Source organism: Crassostrea angulata, chromosome 4, assembly GCF_025612915.1.
Source record: "Crassostrea angulata isolate pt1a10 chromosome 4, ASM2561291v2, whole genome shotgun sequence".
In the NCBI taxonomy this organism is placed as follows: Eukaryota; Metazoa; Mollusca; class Bivalvia; order Ostreida; family Ostreidae; genus Magallana; species Magallana angulata.
This window is the reverse complement of record NC_069114.1, coordinates 24,637,775-24,656,391: the sequence shown is the minus strand read 5'-3', so window position 1 is coordinate 24,656,391 and position 18,617 is coordinate 24,637,775. Positions and strand designations below refer to the sequence as shown.

The following is an 18,617-nucleotide window of genomic DNA, read 5'->3' as shown; positions in this document are numbered from 1 at the left end:
AAGAAAGATTAGTGTATTTACTAAGGAAATACACACTGTCACACAAATGTTTTAAATGGTTAAATTAGTGTAAAAAATTTAATGGATTGAAAAACAAGACCTTTTGTATGCCAATCATGCCAATAGTAACTGTGTTCCTTTTCATCTTTTTTTCTGTATCAAGATGAGATTTTTTTAAAGTGATATTTTTTGTTATGGAATGTTCTGTGTCTTATAGAACCCCCAGAGTTCAAGGATGCCCCAGCTTTGAAGATCAATGTAGATCGAGTGACCCAGGAGGTGACCTTTGTGTGCGAGTTCACCCCCCTGGACACCCCCGACCTTCAGTACACCGTACAGTGGTTCCTCAATGACAAACAGCTCAAGGAGGAAACACTCACCAACACCACTGAGAGCTCGCTCAATGAAACTTACATCACTCAGCTGTTCTACCAAGATAAGGTACACTGAACTGAGCATGAAACTTGTATATAGAAAAAGTAATTTTATTGTTTAGTTTAGTTTTCACGCACATTATCTTTTTATCCCTAATTACAAGGGTAAAAGAAGCCATATTACTCTACATTTTAAGACAGTAATTTAAAGATCTTATATCATATTCACTCAGTAAATTCTTGATTTTCAGATCAAATGCAGTGTATCAGCCTGTGAGCAAGGGAACTGTGAAAATACTCGGGGTCCATGGAGAGACAGTGCCGTGTTGACAGCCCAACTCCAGGTAATGTGTAGAATTAATCTAAATCCTCATTTAGGTGTAAGAACAGGAGACCATGGTTTGGGTGAACACTTGATTTATTATTAACAAGACAGCAAAGTTACTGAATTCAGTGTTGCATACTTAAATTGCAGTCACGTATTATAATAAAATGACAACCAATGCAAGTTAAAGCTACAAAGAACATATATATATGCAGCACACTGAATCTTTAATAAATTGTAGTCTTCAGGTACCACAGAATAAATATCAAGGCTTTCTTATGAGCTAAAACTTGCAGTTCATAAAGAAACTGTAGTGTTTGTGGACCTCAATAATACTTGTTACGTAGTTCGTTGTTTGCATTATGACTTTTGTTTAATTAGCTGAGTGAGAGTAAGATAACGACGTATGAAGGAGCAGCTCCAACAAACATTAAAGTGACCTGTACTCTTCCCCCAAGACTCTTCTGTGAGAAAGATGACCGAGATAAATACTGTGAGATAGGCATCACAACTGAGCTTGTCAAAGGTAAGGTTTTACCTCTGACAATAACAATTTTTCATGTACTTAAAAAATCTTAAACTATTGTTACTTACAGTAGGTTATTTGTTGAAATGAGATATCTACATGTACATGCTCATTAACAGCTTATCATCAGAAGAGGAGGTAGTTCAGTAAGATGTAAAATAATATTCCGGTAATGATTCAAATTGCCTAATTGGTAGAAAATTGAAGTTGGTGACTTGGGATTTTACAGAAAAGGAAACCAAATGCCCTAGTTCCGGCGAGGAGATTACACAGCTGGTGTTTGGTGTGTATAAATCAGACAGCTACAAGAAAGCCTGCTCCCACCTCATCACCATGGAAACCTGGCACTCGGGTCTCATGCTCCCGGTCAAGGCCACCATTGACGGCCTCAAGGACAAGGATAAGAAGCGAGACGTCCGTGTTTTTGTCACCATGGCCGTCCAGTCGGTCGTGTTCTTCACCCAGAAGATCAGCACGGTCGAGGTTGGCTGATTTAATGAACAAAACTTTAAAACTTCTGATGAATTGGACTTATGATGTTCAATTGAAATTGGAAACTAGGTCAATATGATTACAATTTGATTCTTAAATTTTGAATTTTGTCTCTGTAACTAGGTGACAGTGAAGGACAGAGACAAGACTAAGACATGTTCCTCTATCAACGACCCTCACATGACCACCTTTGATGGAAAGTAAGAATAAGAACAACAGAATAAAGTCTTTCTGATTTTTTTTTTTTTTTTTTATTTATTTTCCAAGAAAAATTCACATCTTATCCACCATACACTCATTAAAAAGTTTTTTCTTGAATATGAACATAAATCTGCATTATTTTAATTTGTAATATTAGCATACATGCACTGGCTTAAAATTGCTCTTGAGAATTTTTTCAATGAAATAATTTTTAGTTTTTGTAAGAATTATTTCTCTTAATAGCAAGATGTTATACCTCAAATTAATATAAACTTGTTTGCTTAATAAGGAGCTTCATTTCTTTCTACCAGGTACTACAACAACTTTTTGGAAGGGGAGTTCATTCTGTACAGACACAAGACCATGCCTTACGAGGTACCCACTGCACACAATCACCATGCATGCTATATGTATATAGATACATGTACATATTTTACAAAAATGTATGAAAAAATATTATTCTGCCTTCAAGATAGGTGACCCCTAGTGCTTAAATTACCACCACCAGAAAACATGACGCCTCCATTTGAAGTTACATTGATATCTGTTCTCTATTCTAGATTCGAGTCTTCTACAGAAGTTGCAATGGTAAGGCCTCCTGTAACTGCGCCGTGGCGGTGCGCTCTGGAGACGATGTCATCGTCATTGACCGGTGCGGACCAACCATGGGCAAGTCCAAGAAGAAGACGCCGATGAGGCTGAGGATGTTCCTGAATGGAGAGCTGACTGAGGGTACAGAGGTGTTTAGACAGTCCGGCGGCAAGAAATACACAGTACGTACTGGCTGATATCATTGATATACTGGTCGTAGGTTCATGACATGGCCATTTTGGCTATGACATCATTTTCTTAGGAGAAAGATAGTTTACTTTTCTATTTGAACTATTCTGGCATGAGAAAATATTCAATTGGATCTAAAGTACAAAGGTATGACATGTGCTGTTTTTTTTTTGAGAAAAGAACCTAATTGTGTTTTACAGATTGTCCTGCCTACTGGAGCTGTTGTGATGGTGATGAATGGAAGAAAGAGAACTAGTCAATTCATTAATGTCAAATTCAAGGCATCTGCAGCAGACTATGGCAACACTGAGGGTAGGTTAAACAGTGGTGAAGAGGATCTGGTTGCATTTATTTCATTCTTTGTGTGCTTACAATGTGGTATCAGATTCCTCATCTATATATACTGACTTGTAGGTCTGTGTGGCACATTTGATGATGACAAGACCAATGATTTAATGAAGAGAGATGGGACTTTGTACGGAGGACGTGAAAAGCAACCCTCAGAGTTCTCCAAAACATGGAGGTAAAACAGAGGCCTCTTGTGATTAAAAAGATTCAATATCAGTTAGAAATTAAAAAAGGAATAGTTTGTCCATTGAATAAAGAAAAAATTGGCAAATGTTAAATGGCAAACTGATTTTCTACCTCTCTGTTAGTATCTGAGTGTGCAAAGGTCCGAATTGCATGATTACTGTATCTATGTAGAGTTACTAAGGAGGAGAGTCTGTACCGTGGCTACTGTCCGGGGGGAGACACGCGGGAGGCGGCAGAGGTCTACTGTAACTGTATGGAGGGCGAGGTCGCAGCGTGTCAGGAGGGGCTGGACTTCATGGCTTGCGAGGAGATCGAGAAGAGGAAGGGAAAGTCCAAGTACAAGAAAGGTAAGATTCAAGCCTTTATATATTCTTAATGAAAATGAATGGGAGAAGTTGTGAAGACGTCAGAATCTAAGGTGCTTTACAAGGTTTGTTTACTGCATCCAATTTTGGCATGATCAAGTTTTTCAAATGTAGATTTGTATTGTTTTTTGCAGTGAAGTGAAGTGAGAGAAAAAAGATAATGGATTAATGTTTATCTTTATATGCTGTAACACAATGATAATTAGGATAACTTTATTTTCTATAAAAAGATAAGAGGTATGTTTGATTTATTTTTCAAAATTTAGCTATTTTTATCACTGTAGGCATGAAGAACCTGACCCAGAAGTTAATCAGAGAGGCGCAGTCACCCCCAACTAGATGTGTGTCCACTCAACCCCCAGAGGTGTTTGAATATGACCCAGCATACAAACAAAAGGTGAATTTTGATACTGTCTCTTGAAAGCATTTACAGAGGGTTAGTGGATAAGAGATATTTGGGGTGAATGTCAATTTGTAAAATTGATTTTTTTGTTGTAAAAGTGCTATAATTTCTAATTGATTTCTCTTTTTATTTTGTAGGAGCTGACTTGGCCAACACCTAATGGAATCACAAAGGACCAGGCCATCAATATCTGTCGCAGCTTCATGGAGGCCAAGGGGTCTGGGAAGAAATGTCTCAGTGTGCCGGGAATGGACTTTGAGCCGATTCTGGAGGGATGTCTGGAGGATATCCAGGTAATAATGTCACTGTCAAATGTCATTGCTGCAGTTTGTCTTGGGTGGTGTTCCAGTAGACCTGAATGCGACTTCAAACACTATCTTGATTTGTTATAATGTTTCTGAACTTTAACCTTGTCAAGTTGCACTATCTTGATTTATCTTAATGATTCTAAAATTTAACCTTGTCATATAACCTTTGAACTTTGGAAGACAGAGAGAGCTGACAAACATTTACACTGCGTGGTTGTCTTAGGTCAAAGGAGAGCAATGTATAAGTATTGTTGAAATATATCTTATAGAGGTTAAAGACCAATTTTTTTCCAAAGCTGGGGCATAGGTGTTTTGGTGCTCATCCTCTTTAAATTATTTTCTTTTTTATCTTTAAGGTGAATTAATGAGCTTGATATTTACTTTTTAGTTGACAGACGACATAACTTGGACCAATGAAGGGCTGGACAACCTCCAGGAGCAGTGTCTGGTGATCATTGAGGTGGACGTCACCCTGTGGATCACCGTAGAGGGAGGGGCCGTGGCACCACCCCCCGAAATCACCGGCGCCATCTGTCCCAACAACTGTCATGACAACGGAACATGTGTAGAAGGTGAGGAACGGTTCACACTGTAGTGATCATAGTCTCTAGGAAAGCTCAAAAGATAAATGTTCTTCACAATAAATCCAATTGTCTGCACTCATGCAAAGTTTTCTGTTGATTGAGAGATGAAAAAAAAAATTTTTTTTTTTAATAAGAACAAAGATTTTATTACAAAATGGCATTTTTTGCAATCTTTGAATGAAAACTCCTTATTATCCCCTTGCGCAACTTGTTGCAAAGGGGATATAGCATCGCTGCTGTGCGTGTGTGTGTATGTATGTGTGTCTTCTTCAGCTTGTAATTAGGATTTAAAGAAAACCCTCACACGGATATTCATCAAACTTCATACACTTATTTGCCATGGTAAAAGGACAACCCAGATTAATTTTCAAGTCAATTAGTTGAATACTTTTTAAGATATCTTTAAAACGACACAAATTTAAACAAAAATTTTATGTACAACTTGACAATAACTACTTCAGCTTCACTACTGTGAAACTAAAGTGAAAGTAAGCACTTCAAATCAACACCTTGATAGTTTTTTGATTTAGATCTAGTGCAGGTAAAAAGACAAATTGTAGTAATGGAGAGTTAGTACAATTAGGTCTCCTCAGTTACATTTAAATAACTGTATATTCCTAAGTAATGCATCCCCAACACAATAAGTTATGTCACGAGGGGATGCTCCGCTTAGCGGTGCCCTTGTATTAGTTTGTTATGCAGTCTCTTGATTCTGTTTCCAAATTACTATACTTTTGTATTCATATAATGTTGATTTGTGCATCAGTGTCACAGTAGCTTATCTAAAATTTATCCAGCTAATGAAAGCAATATTACAAAGTAATTTTAAAAGTACTTTTGGAAAACTGAATATTAAATTGAACATCAGTTGAATCTAAATTAGATGTGTTATTGTTTATCTGTGTTGACTTAATTTACAGGTGTTTGTGTCTGTGATCATCCATGGATTGGAGACGACTGCTCCATCAACATCAACGCTGCTCCAGAACTGGAGGTTGTCGGAACTGGAAAGCCATGTGACCTGAACCGCTATGCCTGTAACTCTGTCAACTTGTATGGAGATGACTTTGCTGAAGTGGAGAATCTGACTTGTCATTACAGAACCCTAGCAGTAAGAGTCATTAAAACATCCTAGATAAAGATTCATCACATAATTCATGTGGTTTAATCCATTATTTTGACTTGTCACAAATTTTTCATTTTTTTTACCATGTGACTTTGAGTAGTGCATAGTACAATGTGTACTTCAAAATTAGAGGTTACTGATTTAAATAAAATGTCTATATTTATGTAGAAAAAGAAGCAACTGGCCAAGATAAACAATTCCTTACTGTAAAGTATTCATTGCTTATACAACAGGTACCAGGTAGTACATTTATCACATGACTACATGTTGCATGGCATGGGTAAAAGCAAATCCATAGTTCAAAAAGCACCCAGTACACAATTAACTTAATATATGTAAGATGAAATGTTGGCTGCAAATAATTAGTTAATGTTTTTTAACTTTCTGTTATTTTCAACTTGTAGGCTAACCTGACAGTGTCCTCAGAGGTGACGACCTCCAAGGCCGAGTACGTGAATTCTGAGACGGTGGTCTGCACCTTCCCAGGGGAGGGACTGTACCAAGTCGCTGTTAGCAACAACGGACAGACCACCAGTTTATACCAAGTCTACATCATCTATAACAGTTACTGCTACAGTTGCAGTGAGACGGGCTGCACCAGGAGGGTAAGGTTTTGAGTTAGCATAATATCAAATTCTGATCTTCAAACTTTCATTTCATGACTCAAAATTATTACATGTATTGAATGTGGCTGGCTGATGTTGGAGATTTGTTTTTTGAAAATAGTGATGTAGTTATCGATTTTTTAAATTAACTCTTGATCTTGGTTTTGCAAATAAGATTTAAAGGTTAAATGACTTTGATACTTATGGTAAACATTTTTGTGTCTTATTTGCATGCTAATGTTGATAAAATGAATTTGTCGTCTAAACAGACTGATATTTGTGTGATTGATGGGATCTGCTATGAGAAAGGCTTTGTTAACCCAGCTCAGAAGAACCTGGCATGTCGTCCTGACTACAGCACTGATTCCTGGACCGCACTCAGAGGTACGGATCTGTAATATATTACAATTGTATGAGCCAAAGCTAATTCAATGACATTATTACCAGGTAGTTAAATCGTAAGTAATTTCTTCCTTCTTTTTGTGCATAGAAATGATAAAAATTGCAAGTTTTTAAAGGCCCTGTATAACCACACTGTAGAAAGTTATATGTATCTTGGAGTTTTTTCAAATTTTCAAAGGATTGGTAGTAAGTGACTTACAGTAAATATTTGATGATTTTTTTTTAGTGGATGTAATATACGAATACAGACTGTTCTTTTTGAGAATCGAGGGGCCTCACTTAGTGACGGAGGCAGGAAAATTTTCTCAATATGGTGGATTGCAGTTAAGAACAAACAGAAACAACAAGAAATCCCTGTTGTTTGATGGTGCCACCCAGTACTTAGCTTCAGCGCATCATGAGGGTACCTGTCTGTTTGATCCAGATTTTTGTTACCTTGGGATAACATTCTCGTTTACTGTGCGGTTCATTCACCTTGGGGACCAGGACATGTTCATCTACTCCAGCTGTGGCTCTAATCCCAAGAGCGTGGGATTTGATCTCCGATACGTTAACAAACGTTTCATTTTTACCGCCAGCACACGCAGCAAGGAGTGGAGCATCGAGTTTAATGACGTCAAGACCGATGTTTTCTATGCCTATCAATTCTCCTGGAGTGTACAGTATGGTCTGGTGTTTTATATCGATGGAGTTGAAGTGGCTCGCAACACAGAATACACGACAAGAGACGTATCATTGCCGGAAAAATGCCACATGTATATAGGAACAAATCAGGACCGATCCCAATACGCTCGGATGGAACTGGAGTACCTCCACATACTGTTAGCCTCCAAGGATATCCTCCTTCAGCTTGGCTATGTTATTGGTAAGATAATCATTGCTAACGTCACAAATGATCTTTATTCTTGCTTTGAGTGGGACAGAGTAAAAGAGGGATGTCAATTTGTGGTAATTTTGATTGGTGGAGTTAAATAACTTTTTTTCTTAATTTTGGCCAGCTTCAGTTATATTCCATTTAAATTTTAAAGATATTGTGATGATGTTTTTAGTGTTATGATGAATGAATTTAATTTTTTTTAAGGATTTCCGGAACTTGCGCACTCACCAACACTCAAGATTTCAACAGATTCAAACGAGCGAGCTCATTTCCAGTGTGAGTTCACTCAGCTTGCTGCAGATGTGAATTACATTGTGGAATTCTACGTCAATGGCAAAATGGTGGCCAATGTGTCTAATACCTCCAGCCCGGTGACGGTGGAGGACACTGACATCGGAGACCTCACTTATGGAAGCTCAGTAAGCACTGGCTCTGTCAATCAACCCAATGTTTCATTGCTATAGGAGTGGATTCTTTGACCATTTTATTTTCTGAAAACAAGTTGTTGGTTTATACATAAAGATAAACAGTCACCTGAACAGTTATTCCATAGACTGTTTATCTGTTTCTCCTCTTTTTGTCACTTCAAGCTAGGATTCCTATACTCTGTCCCGAGTTTTTGCTTCCACCACTTTTTGCATGATATTTCAATAATAGTAAATACCTTTGTGCTCAAACTACGTTCATCCACTAATATGAAAAATGTCCAGATTATCTGTTTTGAAACGCCCCCTCTACCGCTTCAGGTTTCAATACACATCCAAAAATTGAAAGTCTACGGAGATTTTGCATTGCATCAGCCATTAATAAGCCAGGATGATAATGTTAAAAAATTGCGCGATGTATTCCGAGTGTATTCCGAATGGAGAAAAGATGTAAACATTTCCCATTACAAATCTCCGTAAGAAAATTTTCGTTCCTGTGAAATTTTATGAGTGAAAAGGGATAATTGTTCAATGAAGATATCTTGGATATATTCCCTTTCATCGATTTCAATTGTATTTTGTTCACAGGTATGTGTATTTTTATTAAAAATCATCAAAAATTGATGGAAGCAATAACTTGGGACAGACTATAGGAGTAGTGAACTAAATTTTGGTTAACATGGCTCACTCACACAAGGCGTATACTATGACATGTATTGGCAATATAACAAGTTTATTGAAAATAGTGCAGCTTTATTGTGAATATTGCATGTACATGTGTATATTGTTTTTAAAAAAAAAGATGTGTTGTAGGTATTTAAAAATATTACGTATTATAAGTATGATATCCAAGGATTGATTTTTATTGTAAATATCAAATATAAGGTGTAATATTGTGTATATCTGTATTAGAGAAGTATAAGTGATATTACAGGTATGTAGATGGTATCACAGTTTGTTACCTGCTATTACAGGTATATTGTGAAGTGAGTGCCTGCTACAGGACAAGTTGTACTGATTCAAGAGGACCAGCTAAACGAAGCAGCATCAACAGAATGATCATGGAGGTAACGTAACAGAAAAAAATGTACACCTTTGTTTTGTTAGACATGTTACACTATAACTGGCTAGTGTATGAATTTTAAATGAAAAAGAGGCATCTGTTACTGTGCAATGCATTGAAGCCATTATTATTTTAGATAAGATTTTATTTTTCTTATCTGTTGGACGAGTGTAAAGGACTAAGATAAATCTTGTTAAAGTGTGTCTATTTCAATTTCAAAGTTTGAAGAAGACAAAATGGTGATCTATGAAGGAACAAAGCCAGACAAACCTCTCCGTGGTCGCCTCCTAGTTCCTCCGAGATTGTTCTGTCCAGCTGCAAGTCGGGATTCCTGTCGCCTGTCTGTGATTTCCTCGTTGAAGACCGCGTCCCGGGAGACCAAGTGTCTGGACGGAAGCACCATGCAGCAGCTGGTGTTCCGATCTCCAGACACCAACAACTCCATGTGCTCCTACCCAGTCCAGTGGGGTCGGGACATTGAGATTGAAATCGAGGCCACGGTGGACCAGATTAAGGATGGGAAAAAGACGCGCACCATACAAGTCCAGCTGATGGTACAGGTGGGACAACGGGCGACACTGTTTGACGTGGCCAGAATACCTGTAGAGGTGCGTGATGCCAAGTCCGTGGGCAGGTGTAAATCCATCAACGATCCCCACATCACTACTTTCGACAAAAGGTAAGTTTTTAAATATTTTTGAATAGCCAGACAGTTTCTTTTGTTTATATGGCCATAGATGTTTGAATATTTGCCATTGTACTATGTACTATTCTAATACTTCTTTTCTTTAGGAAATATGACAACTTTTATGAGGGAGAGTTCGTGCTGTATAGACACAAGACTTTACCTTATGCTGTAAGTTTCACAGAATATTCAAAGGATGCTTTTTTTGTGTTAATATAAAATATGATGAATATCATTCTCCTTTATAGTTTGTAAAATTGTTTTTCTTGAGTAACTGTCACTTCTTATGAACACTTGGTGACAAAATTATCAATCACAATATTTTTACTAATTAGGTCACAGATGTGCATGTGTTGATAATATATTACGTGCACTTGTATGTCCTTAAGTATGATTATGTGTTTCGATCTAGGATTGATGTTTATTTGAATACTCTTTCTTCAGGTCCACACATTCTACAGATCCTGTAACAAGAAAGCTTCCTGTAACTGCGCCGTGGCGGTGAGGTCAGGAGATGATGTCATTGTTCTGGATGTCTGCGGCAAAACCAGACGCTCAGGCAAGAAGCGCCGCCCCCTGACAAAGAAGTTGTTCCTGAATGGAGAGCTGACCCCGGGGACCTCAGTGTACCAACACAACAAGGGCAAGAAATACGAGGTAAACAGCAGCAAGTCCAAATAGCGGGCAAAACTGATGTCGGACATTGTATCGAATTATGAGATAATAATGTATGAAATGAATATTTGATGTTTTCAGATCAACCTGCCAACAGGGGGACAAATAATCGTGAAGCCTCAGGGTCAGTTTATCAATGTCATGATGAAGGGCTCACCTCTCGACATCCAAAACGTGGAGGGTAAGGACACTAGCATTCCATGATTCCTTGCTGCCTTATAAATAAAAAATGAACACAATTTTTAGTATCATTCTGCATTTATTTGCCAGAAACAGTTATAGCATAAGAGATGAACCGTGTGAACACCATTTTAGTTATTCTGTTGTCATTGACAGTCAAATGAAAATCACATGGACCTTCACCCGAATGAAATATGCACAAAGCTTGGAAAGATGTTTCTTACAGTGTTTTGTAGGTTGTAATGTATAATAGGCATAACTAAGAATTATACTTAATCTGCTGAATGTAACATGTACTTCATTCACTTGTTCTGTAGGTCTGTGTGGAAACTTTGACGGTGACAAAGACAATGATTTGGTGACAAAGGCCGGAAAAGAGGTGAACACGAAACAGCCTGATGAGTTCTCAGCGGAATGGAGGTCAGTAAAACATTGCCAGGACCCAGATTTAGGGGAGACAATGCAAGAATGGTGTACATTTGATTGGACAGTATTTTGTTTATCATGTTGAATTGTTGTTGCTTCTTTAGCAGTTACCATTACTCCTCAGAAATGTATTAATTAGCAAGCGACATGAGTTTAAACTCAAAATTGTAATATATACCATGGTATTTTCTCAATGAATTTGATTTAAGTATGGCTAAACACAATTCTTTTTAACTGTTTTAAGTGAATTTCAGGTACCAAGATATCATTAAGCCAAGAGGTGCAAACTGCAAAATATTATCCAGTTGATCAGAATCACCTTGCACTTAGTGTTACTATTTATAGACTAATTCACTTTGTGCTGCTGTTTTTTGATTGTTTCATGTTTTGACTTCTTTCAGAGTGGCAGCAGAGGACAGTCTGTACTCTGGATATTGTGGGGCATCAGTAGTGGAGGCCAACCAGCCCCGTGGATCAGAGTACTGTGAGTGCGGGGCAGAGCTGACCCCCCAGTGTCGGGCAAGCCCAGTCAGTGACTGTGGCAGCTTCTCCAAGGCTAAGAGCAAGAAGAAGGGCAAGAGCAAAAAATGTAAGTGCATGTATCATCATGGGAGGCAGGTGCTCTACTAGTGTCTCTGGATTTTGTAGGAAGAGGGAAGGAATGGTCCTCATGCTGTTTTGTTAGTTTTAAAATCTCAGTCACATTGCTTTGGGAAAATTGATTTTAATCATATCAAAGAGATTGTTCATTTCCTGCAAGATTAATTTGAACTTTTTAACTTGCACCTAATAACATAAGTAAAGCATTATCAATACAGGGTATGATATGATTGAAATTTTAAAACTGTAGTATGACCTGAACAACAAATCTCATACTATAACATCAGTGTCTTCTAGCTCAGCAGCAGTAATAAATAAATGAATTTCAAATTAGATGGAATATAAAGGATTCCTTGATGAAATTAATATTGACTAATGAATTATCCTTGACTTTTTAGCTAAGATCAGAACATTGAGTAACTGACATACATTTGTTGAAGTACCGGTACATGTATATGGTTGTTCTTGCAGTGGTGGACATCACACAGGAACTGATCGATGAGTCTCAGCAGATGATCTGTGAATCCACCATCACACGAATCACCTTCGAATTCGACATCACTTATGTCTTCATCGTAAGTTGGTCATCCCTCTATTTTTCCTTGAATTAAAACTACATTCAAAGCGATGAGAGATTTTTAATCAAAGTGTGTTTGTACATTTTTTTCCCTCATACAGGGTGCTACATTCCCCACCCCAACAGGAATCACCCAGGAGATGGCCAGAAACAACTGTACCAGTTTCATTTCCCTGTCTGCTGCTGGTAATGCCTGTCAAGCCATCGTCGAGGTAGATGTACAGGGGACCCTGGAAAGTTGCATTGATGACATTATGGTAAGTCATAATTAATGATGGAAAGGGGAAGAGTGTCTTGTCAGATGCCAGAGAGACAATTTAGTCTTCCTGAGACAAAAAAATGTTGTCAGATAAAGGCATTTGATCTCCAATGTTACATTCTAGCTACCCAGGTTGAGAGTAACAGTTGCAGTGTTGACAGCAGACAATCTATATGCTTATAAGTTTTTTGACCGGTGAGAAAGGAAGGAGTTTTTGACTCATTGTCCTGTTCTATGAATATTTCTTTCTGAAATGGAAGAAAATTTCAACTCGCAATAGAATCTGAAGTTACCATTAGAGTAATAATAGTAAATGTTAAATGTAATTTTTTTTTTTTTTGTTGCGAGCTTGAAAACAGATCTGACAGATGTGCTTGATAATATACATGTAGATAACGGACAGCATGGACTGGCTGACCACAGCTTTGGAAGCCCTGCAGGAGCAGTGTCTGTCTGTCATTGAGACAGATGTGACCTTGTGGAAGGTCGATGAGGGTGGTGTCCCTGAACTCCCAGAGGTCATAGAGGTCATCTGTCCCGGTGACTGCAACAAACAAGGCCAATGTATCAATGGTGAGTGGTGCTATGTTTTAAAAAGCAGCAGAGTTTTCCAGTTCCAGACTCATGAGATTCCCCAAGTTTGGTTTCAGTGTTGGAGTAAGTCTTTTAAAAAATGTATGAACCCAAACACACTAAAAGAGAGTTTTCACAAACTCTTTTGGAAAAAATTGTAAATATGGAATATAAGTTATATATGCCCCCTTTGACTGTATGCTCATGACATTCAATCGAGATTCTATCTCCACTCTCAGCTGTTCAAAGTATGGTACATAGATTATGATTGCTGTTTTCTGTGCATAGGTTCCTGTGTGTGTGACACTGGTTTTGACGGTGAGGACTGTTCTGTGTCTGTGCGGGCTCCCCCCGAGGTGGAGGGGGTGGTGGACGCCCTCTGTGATGTCACTCAGGGACCCTGCCTGTTCTTTTTTGTGCAGGGCTTCGGCTTCCTAGACCACTCCTCACTGACCTGTCACTATACCCTGGCCGAAAACAATGTAAGATCACTAATATTCAAAAGAATTCCTAACTCTTATATGGAGTGAAAAAAAAAATAAGTAAAATTATAGAAGTGACTTGATTTGGTGAAAATAAAACTGTTGCAGAATAAACTTGCGTAACGTACATGTGTATTCAATAGTCTTCCACAAATTCAACAGATCAAAGTTTCTTTCAAACTAAGAAAAAATTATATTATTCCCTAACTTTTCCAAGTCAAGTTAAATTTTAAATTTTATCTGAAGAAAACAGGATTATTTACTGAGAATTTTCGTGTTTTCCGATAACCAGTATTCATTGAATATTGTGATCTTTTAATGATTTTACAGTCGATGGTGAACACCACAGCTGTGTTTAGAAGTGAAGAGGAAGTGAGGTGTCCGGCGTACCGTGGTAATCTGGCGATCAGTAACGATGGCGCCACTGTCAGCGTGGCAGTCAGAGTCGTGGTGTATGACTCGCTGTGTGAAGTTTGTGACAACACGAAATGTACCCTCAGGGTGAGTTCACTGTCAAACATCCATTGCTGGTATTGGTGATGAAAAAAACTTTTGATTGCTAGATTATGATGTTTTTAAAGTCAATTTAATTAAACACCAATGCAGTAAACATAGTGATCTTAAAAACCTCATTGAGGCTGGAGTACCGTTGTTTAGTTATTGCATAACTCAGCATACTGAGAGTTGACGATAATTTTTTCCTTTTTTTTCCTCCAGAATGATGTATGTAAGATTAACAACAAATGTTATGCAGATGGATTTATTAATCCAGCGGATGCCAACCAGATTTGTGATGTCAATTCCATTAAAACACAGTGGTCCACACTTAATGGTATGTCCCTGTTACATATAATTTTCATGTAGTCACAAATTTAATATTGATGTAAAAAAAAAAATCTCCTCACAAATCTACAGGATATAAATATTGTTTTGTTTTAAATTAATTTTTTAGTCCAGAACATCGTCATAAAGAACTACCTCTTCCTCAAAATTGTGGGCCGTATCCTGATCACAAAGACATTCAATATTACCATTGGGGGAACAGGAACACCCATACTGATCCCGGGATTCTCCGGTGGAAATGCCGTCTCCTTGGACGGAAATCAGTTTCTGTCGTACGGCGATTTGACAGACTCTTGTTTCGGAGATGTAGAGAGATGTGGAAAGGGAGTCACCATACGCTTCAATCTGAAGCTCAAGAAACATAGCTCCAAGTGCTACGTTTTCAGTAATGGAGGAGAGGAGGCGACAAATTACGGATACGCCATGTGGTTTGAGAACAGTAAACTCTACACAAGAACCAGCAACAAAAAGTCCGAGTGGACCATCTCCGCCTCATCCATCAAGGTGGAGGAGTTCATGCAAGTGGAAATGTCATGGAGTCTCCAGAGTGGATTACAGCTGAGCATCGACAAAAGTGTCAGAGCATCCAGCAAGAAGTATATCAGTCGTCCTACGAGCACGTACACTGCTGTAAAAGACTTTGTGATTGGTGGATCCTCCAAGAAGGACAAGAATTGTGGAATGGCCATTGATTCCTTCACTATTGTGTTTGCCTCCAGTGAAATCATCAACCGAGTAGGAATCAAGACAGGTATATTTGAATATCTTTTATATTTTGATATCTTTTATATTTGAATCGTGGTACCTTGAGATTTGTTATACAATGTAGTCATGTTTCATGATATTTGTAGATGAGCTATTTCAGGGAACCAGTCATTTTAAATTTTAACTGCAAATGTGATTATAATTATGGGCATTCCTTTTTTTAAAGATGTTTCTCATTCATAGTCTTGTTTTATGAAATATTACCATCACTCGTATTGCAAACAAACTTTACATCTTTTGTTTATTAAACAGAGTTACCATCCTTTGAGAAGGCCCCGACCTTGAGCCGTAGAGTGGACAGTGGGCGTGTGTCCCTCCTGTGTACCTATGATTCCATGTCACCCTCCCATTCTTACTTTGTCTCCTGGTACGAGGACAACAGACTTCTAAAGACAGCCAGCAATGGAAATGATACTCAAGCTGTTCTCACGGAACAGGAACTTGGAGTTCTGGAGTTTGGTGCCAAGGTTTGTGTTCTGTGTGTATGGTATTGACTGATTTAAGTGACCTTCTATGTAATTTTTTTTACTTAAAAGATGTCTGGATTAAAACCATTTTTGAATGTTATAACTGAATGTTGAAAAATAAATTTATTTTGATAATTTTTTTATATTTTGCATAATATTGGCCCATGTGGTGAATGAAGGCAATGATGAAATTGACAAGAATTACATAGTATCAGTATCATACATTGACTACCAGTACATAAATCTCTGATGGCAGTGCAAAAAATGAGTAAGATATTTTTTAGAATTCTTGCTAAACCTTTAATGTCGGTATGTTTCCTTTCTGTTTAGCTGTATTGTGGTGTGTCCGCCTGTCTGACTGACAACTGTGACAACACCAAGGGACCGGAGAAACGCAGTAACAGTATCAACACCGCCATCAAGGTAACTAACAAACACTACCACCATCAAGGTAACCAACAGAATCAATTAGTTCAGATTTACAATGGAAACTACAACATTTTATTTGATTTTCAGTTACATGTAATTTCATATTATTGAAAAAATTTGATAACTCATTGCATTTATCACTAAAGACCTACTGAACCTTAATGTTTGATATACTGCTTAGTTTTGAATGATCTACCAATGTTTATATTTTATTATTTTCCAGATTTTGTCCAGTAAGGTGACAGTTTTCGAGGGTGGCGACACGGAGTGCATGACCCTTGAGACCCCCTTCCCCCCGCGGCTGTTCTGTAATGCCACAGACAATACCACCACCTGCGGCATTCATGTGGCGTATGGGTTCCGCTCTCACAGACAGACAAAATGTGCCACCGGACGATACATCCCCCAGGCAGTCTTCAGACAGAGCAGCAGTGAGAACACGGCGCCATCTTGTGGTCTGACCCTGACAGACAGCATGTGGACCAAGCCAGCGTGCGTCAACGTTTATGGCGTTCCCGAGGGTCTGAAGGACAAGAACAAGAACATGGACGTCCAGCTTGACGTGACCGTGGTGACAGGGGGCGTGTCCTCTCCAGTCCTGGTCACCTACACGGTGAAGGTGGAGGTCATTGACAAGGACAAATCGTCCATGTGTCAGTCTGTGGGAGATCCACACATAACTACATTTGATCGCAGGTAACCTTTTTAATGAGGGAATGTAATGTAAAATGAAATAAGGTGTATTTTGCTAATTCAAGACTAAAGCCTTGAAATTTTTTGTTGAAGAATGAGATAATGGTTTTTAAAAAAGATTATATTTAAAATAGTTTACTACATTTTTAAAAATATTTATGATGAAATTTGATTTTACAGAACATATGATGTATTCCAAGAAGGAGAATTCATCTTGTACAGACACAAAACACTTCCTTATGAGGTAAATATATTGTAACACCATGTTCATGTTCACCGTCTTGGGAATTGTTAACCAGGTTATCAATGTGCATTGTAGCTGATTGTTTTACCTGACTGTTGTCTTTGTTTACAGATTCGCTCGTTTTTCCGATCCTGCAACAAACGGGCAGCCTGTAACTGCGCCGTGGCAGCCAAGATTGGAGATGATGTCATCGTCTTTGACAGATGTGGAGCCAGTAAGAAGAAGGCCAAGAAGCAGCCCTTGGTTCCCAAGCTCTTCCTGAATGGGGAGCTGACCCCAGGCACTGCTGTCACTAGTTTCAACAATGGAAGGAAATACAAGGTATGAAGAAAAGGAGTTCAAATGGGTTGATATGTTCAATGTTGTTAGAGAGAGGTCCAATCATGGTTGTGATATGAAAAAAGAACAAAGATAAAATTGATTAAATGACAGGGAAATGCTTTGAAGGGAATTCACAGAAAAGGGGGTAAACAATCCACAGATGTCAATGGAATATGTAACGAATGTTAAAAATAAGATAAAAAGCCCTGTTAGATACATGTACTTACACCTTTAAGAAATACCATCCACCCTTAAAGCTTTCCATTCCTTTTTGAAAATAAGTATCTGGTAAGGGACTAGAAAAACAGAAACACATAACCACTTGAAAGAAAAAATTCAAATAGCAAAACTGTTTTATTATTGATGCCGATTGTGAGATGTAAAAAAGAAAGTTCATATTCTTAACATGTTTGGTTATGGCTATACAGATTGTGTTCCCGAGCGGTGGAGAACTGACCGTGGCCGTGAACGGAAACAGGAAGGAGTTCCTCAACATCTGGTACCGCGCTGCCGCCGATGATTACCTCAACTCGGAAGGTGGGATTTTTATTTCATTGTCTCAACTCAATTCATGAGATGTTATCTGACTCACTTAATAAATTTTGCTAGTCAATAATTATCTTAATTGAGATGGTGAGATTTTAATTCACTGAGTGTATGATTTCTCATGTGGGGGATGAGGTTTTATGCGACAATGAGTCAAATAATGATTTCAATTTGTCGAGTGTCTATACATCTGATTACCCAATCATTTGACTGAAAAGATTTTGATATGCTACAGGTTTGTGTGGCCATTATGACGGAGATAATAGCAATGACCTCATGTTCCCCAGCGGCAGACTGTACTCGGGGAAAGAACGCAGACCCAAAGACTTCTCCAAAAGCTGGAGGTTGGCGCTCATTGAAAGCTTGAACATAATTTTTCATCACCTTTCTGTGCAAAATCGATATCTTTTTAATGACTCATTTGCACTTTATCAATGGAAGACTTCATTTCATGATGGATCA

General features: G+C 38.2%; 1 protein-coding gene across 3 annotated transcripts in view; it reads left to right on the top strand.

Annotated features, from left to right (window-relative positions):
* The window catches only part of LOC128180249 (uncharacterized), a 68,825-nt gene that overhangs the window by 34,737 nt on the left and 15,471 nt on the right, over positions 1-18,617 (top strand). For all 3 annotated transcript variants that reach the window (XM_052848189.1, XM_052848190.1, XM_052848188.1), the window contains 39 exons: positions 218-441; positions 626-718; positions 1,081-1,225; positions 1,455-1,708; positions 1,841-1,917; positions 2,230-2,293; positions 2,479-2,691; positions 2,899-3,010; positions 3,113-3,221; positions 3,404-3,579; positions 3,882-3,994; positions 4,138-4,293; positions 4,697-4,880; positions 5,813-6,003; positions 6,423-6,623; positions 6,893-7,007; positions 7,252-7,890; positions 8,107-8,321; positions 9,302-9,394; positions 9,612-10,069; positions 10,183-10,246; positions 10,520-10,732; positions 10,832-10,931; positions 11,248-11,350; positions 11,758-11,945; positions 12,428-12,531; positions 12,635-12,790; positions 13,185-13,365; positions 13,654-13,847; positions 14,178-14,348; positions 14,565-14,679; positions 14,800-15,441; positions 15,708-15,922; positions 16,253-16,345; positions 16,575-17,047; positions 17,225-17,288; positions 17,400-17,609; positions 18,038-18,146; positions 18,391-18,499. In XM_052848189.1, coding sequence (XP_052704149.1) covers positions 218-441; positions 626-718; positions 1,081-1,225; positions 1,455-1,708; positions 1,841-1,917; positions 2,230-2,293; positions 2,479-2,691; positions 2,899-3,010; positions 3,113-3,221; positions 3,404-3,579; positions 3,882-3,994; positions 4,138-4,293; positions 4,697-4,880; positions 5,813-6,003; positions 6,423-6,623; positions 6,893-7,007; positions 7,252-7,890; positions 8,107-8,321; positions 9,302-9,394; positions 9,612-10,069; positions 10,183-10,246; positions 10,520-10,732; positions 10,832-10,931; positions 11,248-11,350; positions 11,758-11,945; positions 12,428-12,531; positions 12,635-12,790; positions 13,185-13,365; positions 13,654-13,847; positions 14,178-14,348; positions 14,565-14,679; positions 14,800-15,441; positions 15,708-15,922; positions 16,253-16,345; positions 16,575-17,047; positions 17,225-17,288; positions 17,400-17,609; positions 18,038-18,146; positions 18,391-18,499 — 7,336 coding nt within the window. The remainder of the gene's footprint in view (positions 1-217; positions 442-625; positions 719-1,080; positions 1,226-1,454; positions 1,709-1,840; positions 1,918-2,229; positions 2,294-2,478; positions 2,692-2,898; positions 3,011-3,112; positions 3,222-3,403; positions 3,580-3,881; positions 3,995-4,137; positions 4,294-4,696; positions 4,881-5,812; positions 6,004-6,422; positions 6,624-6,892; positions 7,008-7,251; positions 7,891-8,106; positions 8,322-9,301; positions 9,395-9,611; positions 10,070-10,182; positions 10,247-10,519; positions 10,733-10,831; positions 10,932-11,247; positions 11,351-11,757; positions 11,946-12,427; positions 12,532-12,634; positions 12,791-13,184; positions 13,366-13,653; positions 13,848-14,177; positions 14,349-14,564; positions 14,680-14,799; positions 15,442-15,707; positions 15,923-16,252; positions 16,346-16,574; positions 17,048-17,224; positions 17,289-17,399; positions 17,610-18,037; positions 18,147-18,390; positions 18,500-18,617) is intronic.